This window comes from Durio zibethinus, chromosome 21 (genome assembly GCF_047325235.1).
Source record: "Durio zibethinus cultivar Kanyao isolate XHJ-2024 chromosome 21, ASM4732523v1, whole genome shotgun sequence".
Taxonomy (NCBI): Eukaryota; Viridiplantae; Streptophyta; class Magnoliopsida; order Malvales; family Malvaceae; genus Durio; species Durio zibethinus.
This window is the reverse complement of record NC_143182.1, coordinates 3,811,295-3,827,693: the sequence shown is the minus strand read 5'-3', so window position 1 is coordinate 3,827,693 and position 16,399 is coordinate 3,811,295. Positions and strand designations below refer to the sequence as shown.

General features: G+C 29.9%; 2 protein-coding genes across 4 annotated transcripts in view; both read left to right on the top strand.

Moving 5' to 3' along the window:
- Positions 1 to 10,575: 10,575 nt before the first annotated feature.
- LOC111304896 (uncharacterized) lies at positions 10,576 to 13,627 on the top strand. 3 transcript variants are annotated; one of them, XM_022901919.2, is made up of 7 exons: positions 10,576 to 10,860; positions 10,981 to 11,243; positions 11,682 to 11,822; positions 11,949 to 12,350; positions 12,631 to 12,903; positions 13,026 to 13,313; positions 13,527 to 13,627. In XM_022901919.2, the coding sequence occupies exons 1-6, from the start codon at positions 10,707 to 10,709 to the stop codon at positions 13,311 to 13,313; spliced, it is 1,521 nt and encodes a 506-aa protein (XP_022757654.2). In that variant the 5' UTR covers positions 10,576 to 10,706; the 3' UTR covers positions 13,527 to 13,627. The 3 variants fall into 3 exon arrangements, with proteins under 3 accessions (XP_022757654.2, XP_022757653.2, XP_022757652.2); XM_022901918.2 differs by having other exon boundaries at positions 13,499 to 13,627; XM_022901917.2 differs by lacking the exon at positions 13,527 to 13,627 and having other exon boundaries at positions 13,026 to 13,484.
- Positions 13,628 to 13,735: 108 nt separating this feature from the next.
- The window catches only part of LOC111304897 (uncharacterized), a 31,813-nt gene continuing 29,149 nt past the window's right edge, over positions 13,736 to 16,399 (top strand). The window contains exons 1-3 of the mRNA XM_089749914.1: positions 13,736 to 14,681; positions 14,779 to 14,912; positions 15,928 to 16,392. Coding sequence (XP_089606040.1) covers positions 14,513 to 14,681; positions 14,779 to 14,912; positions 15,928 to 16,065 — 441 coding nt within the window. The 5' untranslated portion in view covers positions 13,736 to 14,512 and the 3' untranslated portion in view covers positions 16,066 to 16,392. The remainder of the gene's footprint in view (positions 14,682 to 14,778; positions 14,913 to 15,927; positions 16,393 to 16,399) is intronic.

Below are 16,399 nucleotides of genomic sequence, written 5' to 3'. Positions count from 1 at the left end.
AAACTAATCATCTAATATCAGAGTTATTGAATTATTTTGGGTTTGTATACATAATTTATTAAATTATCAATTTTTAATACAAAATTGTAAGAATTTCACTTGAATATGGACGGGATGCAAAATTATTGTTTTTGAAAGAGAATGCATTTCAGTGAATTGCGCGTCTCTTGAACAAAGAACAATCTGGAAGGGATAAAGTGAACGAAATTCGGAACATGAAAAGCCAATCCAGATAGAGACGGAAACTCAACTCAAGGAAGCAGCCAAAAGCTAAAAGGACGTAGTGGCACCATGATTAAATGAACGAATTCAAAATGGTGGGGTCCCAAAACTTATAAAGCTAAGCTTGTAGTCATAATTATCACCTGAAATTTCCAGGATATGAATAAATTTCTTTTTTTTACCTTAGACCGATAATCTCTGCACACGTCATATAATCACTATGAGCTATTTGTCTATGCCCTTGCCTTTCAGTTAGAAATAGTAATAAATTCAGCTAGTGGAAAAGATATATTTTACGCTAATAGCTTCATGGCCTAACAAAAAGAGAGTATATTAGTTATTAAATTCTGTTCATTTACTAATGTGATCGGTTGTCCGCGTCAAAGAGATGTTAAACATAAATAATCGATAATTTAGATATATAATTAAGATATTTTAATAGATACTCAAGATTAGGAACCTTTTTGACATGATATTGAATAAGTAGTTTAATTTTTATGAAGATATATCTTTTATTATGATAGTTTATTTCAGTATTTATTGGTACATTAAACTTTTTTTTGTTTTAGTGGATTAATAGTCTGTTTGATAATTTTACAAGATTTTTGATGTAAAAGATCCACAATACTATAGTAACTACAAAATATACTAACTTATATCACTATAAATCATGATATAAAAAACTCACTCTAATTTTAAGTTTCAAATTTGAAGAAGGAAGAAGGAACCACTAAAAGAAAATGAGGTTTTAGAAGAACATAATTATATAAGAGAAGATTTTCTTACAAGGAAAATAACTTAAACGTTAAATTTTAAATGTTAAACGTTAAATGCGACTTCTCTGGGAAGGAGTTGCAAACTTAAATATGAAAACATATTAAACAAATAGGACCTATAATAATTATAACGGGTTTATGACCTGACTTAAAGCAATTGACTTGATTTGAAGTAACTTTAATAAAGTATCTTTAATAAAAATAATATTTTTTTTCCTTTATCAAAGTAGTTTTAGTAAAGTAAATTTGATCTGAAAATGACTTAAAGTATGACTTGACAAAAATAAAGCATGACAATAAGTGTCAAAGTTGATGTTGATAAAAGCAAAACTTGAGTTGACATGTCATCAGCAAACTTGTCTTAAAACTTATACAGCAATCTGCAAAACATCTTTAATAGCATTACACATAATTATATATAATTTTTAGACTAAAACAGGGAAGTTTTCTCACTAGAGCATCATTGCTTGTTATCAATTTCTTCAAGATATTGTATGACCAAATAGTTGTCAATCCATTCGAACAATTCATTTTCAAATTCTTTTGGGTTTTTGTTGTAGTTTTAAAACAATTGATTGTACTGCATTCAAACCTTTCTCTTATCCTTGAGATGTTTTTCAAATCTTACCAATAAAGATTTGTTGAAAGTTATGCTAATTCTACAAGGTTGAGGAGATCAAAATTCATAAGTTTGCAAGGCAAGTCACTCTACCATTTCTTGAAAAGAGGTTTAAGAGTCCATTTACTAAGATGACTGCATAGTTCTTGAATGTATTCTGGAGGGTACCACCATCATAGTTCTTTATTGAAATGAGAAAATTCTTTAAGGATTTGGTGAATGTGGTTGATCTTGTAGAGTCTTTTGAGAAAAAGTCTATACTCATCAGAGTATAAGAATATTATTTTGTACAGAGAGTATGGGCTACATACATAAATATCTGAGTATGTTTAAAAATTAATTGTGCCATCATCATGTAATTAACAAGGTCTAAGAAATATGAAAATAATATGATAATGCGATGGAACATTTTTGCTGAATTGAAACTAATTTTTGAATGAGTTAAACCACCTAAAAAATTTCGTGAACTCAATATCTTCAAGTTGCAAAATTTTGTATTGAGCAAGTTAAAAGTTGCCTAATTAAATTTTAACACTCTAAACTCATTAACAATAATGTAGATCTGGCAAATATACCATAAAAAGATTAAGACCTCTTTAAACAATATGGTTATATGAGGTATTTGAAAGAAATGAAGAAAAGGGCATTTTGGATGTAGTCTATAGGTTTGATACATGATTAGCTCTAGTTCTAATAAGAATGGCTCGATACTTAAAAATGAGGTTTTTTATGCAATTATCCCCTAGATATATGGAGAAAGGTTTTTCACTGAAACAAAGGTTTGAAAAGTAAAAGTGGAAAGGAAAAAAAGTCTTGTGATGAAGAAAGTGAGGGTTAAGAGTTCACCATTGATATCACAGGAATGATCTTTAAAGAACTCGAATAAGGTTTAGGAAAAGGTCTAGATAACACATTTGAAAAAACATTATCCTTTTTTTTTATATATGCTATGGAGAAGAAATACTTTGAGAACCATTGAGATAATCTAAGTAATTATGCATTTGGCATCTATTTTTTTCTGAAATTAAGCATCTGATCAAAGGCTGATATATCTAGTTCAACAAGAAAGTGATATCTAAGGAGGTGAAACTCAAATATTTAGATTTCATATTTTACTGCTAAAATCTCTTTTAGCGTACAATGATAATGGATTTTTGAATTTTTAAAATTATTATTTTTGTATCCATATATATGTTTTTTTTTCATTTTTTTCTTCAAGGAGAATTATTGACCAAAATTTATCATTAAAATCTATCTGTAAAATTTTTTTTTCATTAGAGGGAATCTTTAAAATTGAAAAAGACTTTGATATGATTTTCAATATCTTTATTGATTGTGTTTGCTTTTGAGACTACTTGAGAGGTTTTTTTCTTTAACATTTATTTAAAAAGATAATATATATGTGCAAGGTTTGGAAGAAATTCATTCATGTAGTTGATTTTACCAAAAAAGTATTGTCCTTGTTTTTTTGAGATATTATCATTAAGAAAATCTTCAAGTGTCTTAGAAATGTGAGGTTGAGCAATATACTGATAATTTTTTAAATGAATTCTTAAGAAATCAATTTTTAAAGCACTAATTATCATATTTTTCTCTGAAAGCATTACCCATAATGTTGGACAATCATTTTAAATTTATCTAATAACTATGTATGGGATGTGATATCTGGACAGAAAGAAAGATATCATCAATGTAAATAAGTGCGTTGTTAATTATTGAAGCAAAAATATTTGTCATTGCTTTTTCAAATGGTGACGGGGCTATTTTGAGGTCAAAGGATATAATTATCCATTAAAAATGGTGTTAAAAGATGCAAAATACTGTTTTGTATCTATTTTGTGGATGTATATCAAATTGTCAAAATTCTACTTTGAAATCAAACTTTAAGAAGACTTTAGCTTGTAACAGGTTTGCAAACAATAACTTTCTGTTGGGAAGAGAAAACTTACCGTTTATAAGGAAAATATTAAGAGGCTTGTAGTTAATCATCAATCTTAATTTTTCACGAACTTGTTCTGATCTTTTGTTGACATAGAATTATGAACATTCTTCAACTACTAACTTCAAATAATTAGGGTTTATACCGGAATGACTAACTTTTATGAAACTAGCATTTTCATCTTTCTTGAAAGAAAAAAAATTTAAGGTTTTTCCACAATGAATTTTTGCATTTATGAAGAAATTTTGAATGATTATTTGCACAAGAAATCTGAATAAACTTTTGTTTGAATTTCTGGAATAAATTTGTCTAGACTATCATTGTGAAAAAGTTTGTAAGGTTTTTTTAAAGCTGAAAATATCTTTCAAATTTGATACCTTTTCAACTTAATCTTTTTTGGGTACACTAGTAATAACATCAAAACCAATAACTAGATCTTTTTGTGAAAGTTGATATTCTAAAATCTTTTGGGTTATTTGACAACCTGAGAATTTCTGAAGGGTAATTGGGTTATTGATAAAATATATAAAAAAACATTTTATATCATCGATTTTGAAAAAGGTTTTCTGTTTTTTCCAAAAGGATTTGGGTAAAACAATAGGATTGGCTATGGTTTGGGCAACACCTATGTAAAAAAAGGTTGTGACTTTTATTGAAAAATGTTTATAGGTAAATATTTGTATTGAGGCTAAAGGTGTTTTTAAAGGTTAAATTGTTTGAATTTTTTGAAGCTTTTGAATTGTCATGTATTCAAAATAATGATCATCTTTTAAGTAGTCATATGTGTCTGAGTCTGAGCTATCATCACTATATTGCTTGATCATAAATAATGACTGCGAAATCTATTCATCATTAAGGGAAAAAATTGATTCAAGATTATCATTCGAGAGATTAATATCAGAAATATTAGCAATATCTTGTATCATATTTACAAATTTTTTGTCTAACTTTGGGTAATTCTTTATAAAATTTCTTGGTCTACCACAAAGAAAACATTTATTTCTTTTCTTTTTTGGGTATTTTTTCTTTCTGCCAAACTTGAATTTCTAAAATCTTATGGGCTTTTCTATGGTTTTGAAGAGTTTTTTATGTTTGGAAAAATGGGAGTTTCTAAAGGGTTTGATCTTTCTAAAATATTTCTTTTTCTTGTAATTGCAATGACATGAGAAATCTTTGAAAGAGCATTTGATCTATAGACTTGCCAAGGAATAAGAACATGGTCTATCCATATTTCTAGAGTTATTCATCAAATTTGTAATGTACTTGTGCTCTTTAAAAATCTTGTCAAGGGCTCTTATCGTAATTTTATAGATATCACTAAGATTCGTATTTCTTAAATTAATGGATCTTAGATTCAATTGAGTCATTGTCTATTGAGCAAGTTTTTTTTTTAAATAGAATAAAAAAAAGCTTGATATCATCAAATCCACCAAGACTGTAGAAATACTAAGAAAACTATTGGTAGTGTCTATTAAGATTTTTTGGATGAAGTGGAAATCATTTTAACTTGAAAATTTATTTTTTGATCTTTTCCAACCTATGAAATTTTTGGCCAAAAATATTATTGAAAATTGATATATTGCTTCTGTGATTATTCGATATTGAAGAAACTGTAATTGTCTGTATTCACTACTATTATCTCAAAAATTCTTGAAGGTTTCAACCAATCTTGAGATAAATTTGATTAAAACCATATTCATCATAACGTTAGAACTAGAATTTAATTTAATAAGTCCTCAAGCTAGAAATTTTTGAAATCTTAAAAGCCATTTAAAAGAAGAAATATCATCAGTTGTAAACACTAAAAACTTTAATGTGAAAGAAGGAGTTTGTCTCTGTGTCTAAGGATAAGGTTGTTATTGCTCAGCATCCATTTCATCTAGATTGTGCACTTTTGAGTTATTTTCTGGAACTTCAACTATTGGTTCTATCATAAAGATTCATGAGAGTGTTTCTTTTGAATCATCTGAGTTGTTTAACTCGTCACTTTTCTTTAGGATTTTGTTTCACATTTGCAAAAAATATCTTCAATGAAAAATTAAAGAAGATTTTCTTATGCCATTTATTGTAGCATTTCTAGAAAAATATTTAAAGTAAAGAAGGTCATAAGTTGTGATGAAAGTTTTAAAGTATTTTTAAGAGTGTGCTCAGGTGTAGGGTTTGAAAAAGTAGCAAAAGAGCTTATGCTTGGTTTTGATTTTGGAAGTTGAGAAAGTAGTTATCTTGTTATTCTTTTGGGTTTCTAGTCAACTGATTATTGTTTTCTAAATTTATGAATATATTTTTCAATTGTTCTAAAGAAAGGTTGTTCTAAAAGAAGGTGTAAAATTGTTGTTCTGACATCGGTGTAAAGAATTATCTTGGCTAGGTGTATAAAGGTGGGGATGTGGTTGGGGTTTGTACTAAAATGGGGTGAAAAAAAGTTTTTGGGATGAAAATGGTGTATATGATTGATAAGGAGAATGAGGATATGCTTGATAAAGAGTATTATGCATTTTGGTATTGATAAGAGCAAAAATATTGTAACTGAAAGTTAGAGGTTATTGTTGCTATTTTTGATGGAGTTGGTTTTGAAGATCTGTAAGTTAGATCTTGAGACTTTTTATCTTTTTTTTTCATAAAAGCATAAGTGTAACTAGTATTAATTTCCACTATATGCCTAAATTCTTGATCTAGAGCTATTATCCTTGTCTGCATGTCAAGAATAATATTTTAGAGGTTAACAAGACTTTGGTCGAGATGGTGATTAACTTGATCCAGCTTGTTTTCTATCCTGGATAAATATGTATTTTATTGAATAAAGTTTTCTGTTTGCTAGCTCAAGATTGCTTCTGTTTGAGAAATGCTTTTTTGGTTTTCATACTTATCTCTGTTAGTGGGGTTTGAAATTTTCAGAATGTGTTTACATTTATCTTTGTGAAATTCTTAGAGATAAAGAAAATTTGAGTCATATGAAGGTTGACTTGATTGCATCATACACATATGAGGTAAAGGATCTTTTGATTTTAGGTTTTTATGCATCTGGGTTTTGTAGGTTTGTGAAAGGTTTAGCTTCTTTTTCTAGGATAAATGACATAGAAATCAAATTTTTTCGAAGGTTCAAATAGGAAATCAACTTTAGGGTTTTTTTATTCATATCTTTCTTTCAGTTTCTATTATGAAGACCTTTTCTTTGGCTTCTTTTAAAAGTCATTATCATCATCAAAAAAGTTTTTATAGCTATCTTTCTGACATTTTTTACATATGCAATTAATATCCTAATAGCAATGTCCTGTATACATATACAAGTTTTTCATTAAGCTTAAAGTGAGTAACTATTACATTTAGTTCAGTTTGATATAGTTGCATCATGAATTATGTAAGAAAGATAAAAGTTAGGGTATGCGTTTTTTTTTTTGTGATAAAACTCTATTGTCACAGTTTCATCTGGGTTTGTGGTGTAGGAATGATCGAAGTGTTGGATTGGTTTATCTTACTTCTAAATCTTTTGATAACTTGTTGTCTAATACTTAGGAAGTAGATTAACAAATTGTTCATTTGATATCTATTTTAAAATGTGAACACATATGAGATTTTTATTTGTAGTTTCTAACTTTACAACTACAACATCACCAGAGTTAGGCAAAGGTAGGTTTACGACACGATCTTGAATTTTGTAAGCCATCTGATAGTGAAGAGTTGCTTGGAATCATTTCATCTTAGTTCTTACAATTTGTACTTGAACTTTTGAAACATCTAACAATGTTAAATCATGGAGAGACATATTGTAATTTGGAAAGACTGTAAAGAAAATAGTTCTAACATTAAACGTTGTTTCAATTATGCAAAGTATTGTATGTTACTAATCTTTGAATCTTGTATCCAGCAAAGCCATTTTAGTACAAGTAAGAATACCATTTCCATCATAAAAGTTCAATGCTATTCTGATAGCATCAAAATGAATATGAGTGTATCCTTGGTTCATCCACTGTTGTGAAAATTCTAATGAAATCTGAAAAGTAACAAAGTATTTTTGAGATTCAAATAGAAAATACACCGATCAAACTTAGAAACTTAAACATACTTTTTTGGGACTTCGTATTATGGCTTTAAAATAGTCTTTATAGATTTGGTAAATGAAGAATAAGTTTTTGTAAAGACGGTATAAGAATTTATAAGGGAAAGTTCTGTATCTTGAACTTTTTTGTTTTTTGAAAGATAATTGATTTCCTACAAGAAATCTAACTCAAACGAAAAAGATTTTTTAATTACAGGAGAACGAGGATAAGGTAAACTAAAGGAAGATCTAGAAATTGAAAGTTGCGTACTATTAATTTTTGATAAATCTATGAGAAATAAGATTCTCTTGGCTTATTCTATCCAACTTAATCTCAAATTTAGAGCAAAATCATAATTCTATATGGAGTTGCACTCTGATGCCAAGTGAACAAGGGTTGGTTGCTCGCATCAGGGAGATACCAAATACAAATAGTCCATAGTTCAAACATATAACTAAGGTATTATCGTCGGTATTCAAGACTAAATGCTCTCCTGACATAGCATCAAGTTGGTGGTCTAACTTTTATGAAGACTTGTCTTTCGTTATGGTAACCTACTTCAGTATTCCTTAATATATTAACTTTTCTTTGTTTAAGTGAATCAGTGATCTGTTTGATAATTTTACAAGACTTCTAATATAGACTATCCACAATACTGTATCAATTGTATAGTGTACTAACTTATATCACTGAAAATCATAATACAAAAACTCACTATGATTGTAAGTTTAAAGATTGAAAAAGGAAGAAATAATCACCAAAAGAAATTGAGGTTTTAAAAAAACATATAAGATAATATTTTCTTACAAGGAAAGTAACTTAATCGTTAAACAATTTTTGTAAATTTTACTATATTACATTACTTTTCTAATTATTGTATCATTATTTGACATGTTTAAAAGTACAATAACATTTTATTTTTATAATAAATTAAAATTATTATAATATTTCTTCTATCATAATTATAAAATATCAGTACTATTATAATTGGTCAAAATTATTATAATGATTATTTTATTATAATTACGAAAATATTTCTCCTATCATAATTTTCAGCTATAATTAAAAGTAATCCCCTATAAATTATTATATTGTCATTTTAATTAGTTGACAATTTTTGACACATGTCTAAAAGTATAATAAGATTCTTGCTTTTATAATTTGACTAAAATTATTATAATATTTCTTTTATCATAAGTGGTTAAAATTATTATAATATACATTTTATCATAATTAGCCAAAATTATTATAGAAGCCTATCAACTATAATTACAAAATGACATGTAATATCTATATTAAATTTTATCATAAAAATAAATACCCTTACCATTGTTTCATGAAAGTTAGATAAAACTTAACAACCTATTAAATTATTATAGTAATCAAATAAATCTATACTATTAAAAGTAATCTAAAAAAAATACTATAATGCCTATCTGGTTAATTGATTGGTAATTGACACGTGTTCAAATTTATTATAATATCTCTCATTTTATAATTAATCAAAATTTTTATAATATTTTCCTACCATAATTACAAAATTAATCCTCATAACATAATTAATTAAAATTATTATAATATTTCTTCTGTCATAATTATAAAAATGACTTCTTATCATGATTGACTAAACCTCCTAATATAATTGCAAGAATGCCCCTCTTATTATAATTTATCAAAATTTTTATTATACTTCAATTAAATTACATATTAAAATTTAAGAAAATATAAAATTAATTACATATAAAATTATTAAAATATCATTGCCATTATTTCATAAAAAATTGACATGACGCATTTTATGAAAATAATTATGATACCCTTATTAAAGTACATATTAAATTAATTACATAAGATTTAACAAAATATTAAATTATTATAAATCTATACAATAGGTTAAAATAATTTTTTATGAAAATTATTATAAAATTATATATTTATTATTTTTGAATTTTATTAATACGGTTCAATTCGATATATTGGTTTTTGAAATTATTTTTTATTTTTATATTATTTAATATAAAATTTTAATATATTTAAATCGATTTTAATATAAAATAATTATTTTATTTTATAAAATTTAAAAAATATATAAAAATTAATAAAAAATATAATTAAGTTTAATTTATTTTTTTAATTTTTAATTTTTTGATTTAAAATCTAATCTAAAAATAATATATATTTAATATTCAAATTGAATGTAAAAAAAGATCCAAATTAAATCAAATGTTACCAATTCAAATCAATTTTAATTTTTTTCATTTTTTCCTCGCATCTATAACCATCATTATCTATGAATCAATCGGATACATGAAATAGAAGAATCTAGATATGGTTAAAAAACCAAAAATCTACGGAAGATTCTAGAAAAATATAAAAAAAAAATTACAGAACATTTTAGATCCCCAAGACCTGACCAATGTAACGTAGTATCAATGCGGACGTATACCCAAAATCGTACAAAAATTATACAAATAATAATTTAATATTTAAATTTAATTTAATAAAAAAATTATCCGAATTAAATCAAAATTTATCATTTAAATCAATTTTAAATTTTTTCATTTTTTTCTCACATCTATAACTATAACCATCATTATCTACGAATCAATCGGATGCATGAAATAGAAGAATCTGGATTTGCTTAAAAAAACCAAAAGTCTACAGAAGATGCTAGAAAAAACTATAAAAATAACCTACAGGACATTCCAGAACCCCAATACCCAAACAGTAAACACGGTATCAACGCGGACGCGTACCCAAAATCGTACAGACGGTATACAAACAATGACTTAGAGACGGCCGGACTCTCAGCTTAATACCAAAAATACATGCACGCTTGACAACAATAGACATGATCCAATCCACTGTAAGTGTCAATAACTCGAGCAGGCCCACGTAGCTTCCCAATTAAGTTGAGTCGAAGACCATAAAAATTTGGGAGTCAATGCTTGTATATAAGAACTGAATTTCTTCTAAAGACACACTCCTCTCTTCCTCTGCTCCTTGTAGAACAAACAAAACCTTCACTCGCTCTGTTTTATCTTTTGTTTCTCTCTTTTCTTGTTTAGTATAATAGTAGTAGTAGTAATAATAATAAGGTGGGTTGTGAGAAAATGAACATCTTCCTTGAGATTGGGTTTAGATTCCTTCCACCGGATGAACAAATCATCCGTATTTTTCTTATAAATAAAATGATTGGTGATCCTGATCACACCCTCCATATTAGAGAAGTCGACCTCAACAAGCAAGAGCCCTGGGACTTACCTGGTAAACTAAAATTTCCATCTCAATTCTAAATGATTTTTCATGTCTTTGTTTATATGCTGCTATTAAGTTTGTTATCTTCTTGAAAAATGGGTTGGTGATTTTTTTTTTTTTTGAGGACAGACTTGTCTATAGTACGGTCGACATATCACGAATGGTTCTTCTTTTATAAACTGAACAAGATTTCCGAGAGAAAAAATGACAGGTCAACGAAGGCTGGGTATTGGAAATCGACGGGTAAGGATCGGGATATCAGTTATCGAGATAAGGTGATTGGTACCAAGAAGACTTTGGTTTTCTATACAGGCCATACTCCTCATGGGGTCAAAACCGATTGGGTCATGCACGAGTTTCGTGCCGCTGCCGACATCATTCCTCCCAATGCGGTAATATACGTACACACTTGACACATCCACATCATTGTTGGGGAAATCCCATCAAGCTTTTTTCAGCTTTTGCTCTGTTTACATGTATGGTGAGTGATATGATTACAAGTTACTTGTTTAAATGGTTCACAGTACTTTAATTCCCTTACAGTCAAAGAAGATGATGGAAATAGTTCTGTTTTGTAAATTGTATGAAAGGCTTAGTTCTGAAGATTGTTGCTTGCTTCATGTTTCTAAATTAGGATTTAAAGTTGTATTTTGTTATTATTAATCTGCATTTTTTACTTTAAGCCACAAGCATTTCTTTTGGGAAAACATGGAATTTAGTACGCTATACAATTAATTCAATTCTGAAATTTTTATTTGTTAAATTGGTTTCACAATTTATAGCAGAGCACTCTAACCTTGAGATCTGTTTTTGTCCTTCAACTCCCATAGGATAACAGTTATGTGGTCGGCTACTTAAAGAACAATGCTGCCGAGAACACTGAAAACTCAATTCCAAATGATGGTCAGTCAAGCACATATCTTGTGGCTAGTGGTTCTCAAAATAATGCAGTTGGGGTTACGTCTATGGAGGTGAGAAGGAACATGAGTTACAACTTACAAACAGCTTTTTTTTACTAATAACCTTTATTTCGTAATGTGTGAGCCATCACATCACATACATAAATTAATACATGCTTATGAATGTTACTTACTCAGGTGGCTCCTCAATTACCGTCCGATAATATGGATTACGAAATAGCTTTGCAAATACAGATGAAAGATCAGGGTATCTTTGATTATGATCTATCATCATATAATGGCTTGCACGATCTCCCATCATCCAGTGCCATTGCCAGCAATGGCCAAAACAGGATGGAAGAAGAAGGTATCTCCTTAGAGGATCTCCTGCAATCTAATGACCCGGTTGATGATGAGCAGAATGAGTGGCAACTTCAATTTGACACCATTGAGGAAGAAAATGAATTCATGATTTCTCTGTTTCATGACCAAGATGAGAACTCTTATGTAGAGGCTGGGCACCATCTTCACCTTGATTACAGGGCACCAGACCATATTGGGGATGGCAGTGACACTGACCCCGTATGGACCGATGAATGGGTAAAGAATATTCTTCAGTAGTTACCGTTGGAGAAATTTTCTCCAACGATGTAAAAACCTAGTCAGTTCTATAGGAGAACAATTGCTGGAATAATGTCTGACACTGTCACACATTATTTCGGTTTGTAGTTTTTAACTATGATGTTCTCCTATAGTGTCTTATGATCTCCAGCGAATTGAAAGTGTTTAGTTGTGTCGAAGTCTTGAAGAGGTCTTTAGAGTTTCGTGTTTGTTAGACTAGAAAATTTGACATATATCCTCTCCGTATCTTATATAACAGTGTGATCAAATTGTTCTTACGTCCGATGGGGCTGGCCATGGCCAGTCGGAAGGATTCAATCAGAAGCGAATGGAAAATAGTTTCCGTCACGATGAGATCCATTATATGAATTCCAGTGTTGACTCAGCGACAGTTACAGCCTACGAGATCAATTGTCTTGAATCGGTCCGGGAGGAAAATTCTGTTAACTCAAAAACCTGCAAATCTCAATATGAGCCAAGATCCCACAAGTCAGTGATGCAGGGCAAAGAGAAAGCAGTATCGAGAGACAAGGTAAGTTAGTTAAACACTGCAGCAAAGGACACTTAACTGCTTCAAAGGTTGATTGAAACAATAATGCTTTCTGTAGTACACTATTAATTGCTATGTTTGCACTACATGGTTTCCTTTTCCAGACAAGAGAAAGTGGTGTGCGTCGTCCTGTTGTTAACCTTGTCCGGGGGAAGAGATCCATCGTGCTGTCTAACAAAGACCCTAAAATGGATCGGGACAGGAATGCAAAATCGGATATGAACTCAAGATCTAATGTGTCAGCTGGCAGCGGTAGAAAAAATTCTTTCAATTTCCTGGAGATGTCCCAGCCAAACTGCAAATCAAATCCACCATTAGTAAATATTAGAAATATACTTTTGGGCGTGATTTTGTTCGTAGTTGTAGTTAGGGAAGTTATGTTTCTTCATTAGGTAAAGTCGTGTGTGTTTCAGGCATTTCATAATGGCAAGACATAACAGGGCCGCAAGGACATGCATGGTCTTCGACTCCAGATCGCTTGGCTTGTGTCTCTGTTATGATGTTATATTTTCAGAACCATATCGCTTTAATTTTCAATAAAAAAATTTATGTTGCGTGTGTAATTGGGTGTGATCAGGCGGAGCAAAATCATTTTGTGGTTGCAGCTTTAGGATAGATGGTACGCCAAAAGCTGATAAGGTGCAATTTTCAGAAAGCAAATGATGCGGATGATGATGAAAATTCGTGCATATCTGAAAACTGAATTCGGGTAACTTTTTGGTATTATAAAGCACGCCCTTGAGGATTTAGCTGCTAAAAAGAAAGTTTATACTACCCCTATTCTTTTTATATATATATATATATATATATATGTTTTAAGACTGTTTCAAAATTATTTTTTATATATTTTAAAATATTAAAACCTTTTTTTATATTAAAAAATATGAAAATTTAATTTTATAAAAAAATTTTAATTTTAATATTAAATACATTAAAATTAATATTTTTTTAAACTTTATAAAAGTTAAAACAAAACAAATAAATAGAAACGGAGGGAGTATTTTTATTACATTATTGTATCTTTTCTTTTATAAAAGAGATTTGATTTACTATTGGAGTGTGGTGAGAATAGACAAGTGGGAACTCAACAACCAACATACGAAAATTGTCAACAGATGAATGGACGATGGCAATGCCATTAAGAACGGTGAAGATGAGGTTAGCTCAAACTTAGGGGGCAGTGAAAGGAATGCAGTATTTTTATCCAAAAAAAAACTGAAGTTATTATTATCGAATAAAAAATAACCCAAACGTTGTTCTTATTCTGGTGTGTTTCACAAGGGTTATTATAATATATATATATATATTTATAAATTTTTACTAAACTAAGCCGAACTTGACGGTTCTAATGTGAAACTAGTAACAGTGAATACGGTTTTGGGACCCAGTAAGTACAATCTTTTTCCACAACTTCTTGAGGAAGGAGTTTTTGCTCTACATATATTTCTTTTTCACCTCCGACTTAGATTTCAGGGGAGCACCTCCATTGTTCCTTCTTCTCTTAGACGAAAAATATTCCCATGTCATAGCTGGAATTAGTCTTGGCTTTTGTTTCCATCATCTTGTTGAGTTACTCTTTTTGTTTCTACCCATGAGCGGCTGTAGCTGCAACGACATTGTGGGATACAGATTCCACCCAACTGATAAGGAACTGATCGATCATTATCTATGGAATAAGACACTCGACCGTGATTCTGCTGTCCAAGCTATTGGTGAAGTCGCCGGTGACCTCTGCGACTGGGAATCTGGAGAGTTATGCAGTAAGTACTGAGTTCAGAGCTTTTTCTTTTCAGACACAAAATTGATGGCCAAGCTGTTCCTCTTCAATATTTTTGATTTTTGGGTTTTGCTTTTCAGGGTTTTCAGATACAATGATGATGAAACTTGTTATGAAAAAACTCCAGGGTCAAGAAGACAACCAAAATTGGCAGCAAGAAGACTTTGGTTTTCTAACAGGGTCCTGTTCCAAAAGAAAATGGAGCCTTGGTCAGGTACACTTTCCCTGATACTCTTACTAACCAAGTATGTTCTCTTATGCTAACTCTGAATTATCTTATTATAGTTTACATTTGTTTCAATTTCTTTTTGGTTCCATGGATGTTTATGTGTTAGAAGGTCAATGATTTATCTTTGCTTATACTTATTCATTCGTAGGACTGATATCAAATTTAAGTATTCAAGTCTGTGTGAATCCCAAATTTTGTTCTTCTTCTTTGGTCTTTAATTCTGTTTTTTGAAATTCGATTTAGAAGGGTTTTTTCCTCTGTAAATTGAAAAGAAACGATGATGAGGGCTGTTACTTCAGGTGTTGAAGAAGGTCAGCCAAGTAATGTTGCAGATGACAATACTTTTGATTTAAAATACCTTTTATGAAGCTTTTAATTATGTGATGCCTATGGAAATGTTAAAAGTATACTCAATTAATTATTTTCTATAAATCAGAAATTTTCGGATATTAATGTTGATGAGCTACTGACAGACTTGAGAAAGATAAATGGCTTCAACAAACTTGGAAATGAGGTTGCTTCTGCACAAAAAGTATGAAGCAAGTGTCTTCTACATCATTCTTGTACAACTTCACTGATGATTTTGATGGGGTTCAAAATCAATCTAGCACCAATGAACAGAATGATGAGTTATATCTCGAATCTTTTACATTACAATCACGAGGAACATGTTCCTTCTTGTAATGCTGCTTCATTCTTGTACAATCTCAGCATGATTTTGATTTCAAAATCAATCTAGCACCAATGAACAGACTGATGAGTTATATCATGTTTCTCTTACACTATAATCTCAGATGCACAAGGAGCATGTGACTTCTTGTAATGCTGTATCACTTTTGTACTCAGTGATGATTTTGATGGGATTCAAAATTAATGATGAGTTATAAAAAGATGATGAATTATGGAATAATATTTTTACCAATGATGATGATGCCTACCATGATGAAAGAAGCAATGAACTTTTTGTTGGGAGTGAGAGCTGTGATTTGTTCTTTGGCAGAAATTGTCCTATAGAGAGAGGTCTAGGAAACGACCATGCATTGATGAAGGTGGATTAAATGATGTCATGGAAGCTGAAGTGTCTCGAGCACGTGTAAAAACACTCTTAATTATAGCACATGGACTCAAGTTGATTTGACAAAAATGTGTCATTTGGGGCATCATACAATGCGATCAGGTTATGCATCACATAACATTGTTTCTTGCTCCAATGACATCATTTCATGGATTAAAACTTGGTCTGTCCAGCTCAAGTAAGGGTGAAAAGTTTTGCCTCAAATAGCATATGAACTGCAAAGTTGATTTTATAGAAGAATAATGTTGTCACTTGAGAGCATTGTAATGATCTTATGCTTGTTTTAGTTGGAGGGACAAGGAAAGAAATGAGAAAGCATGGAATTCTTTCCTCTTTACCGGTCCTTTAATCTCCCCATTTCCTCCTACATGTGTGGCTAAGAATTCTAAGGTGAGAA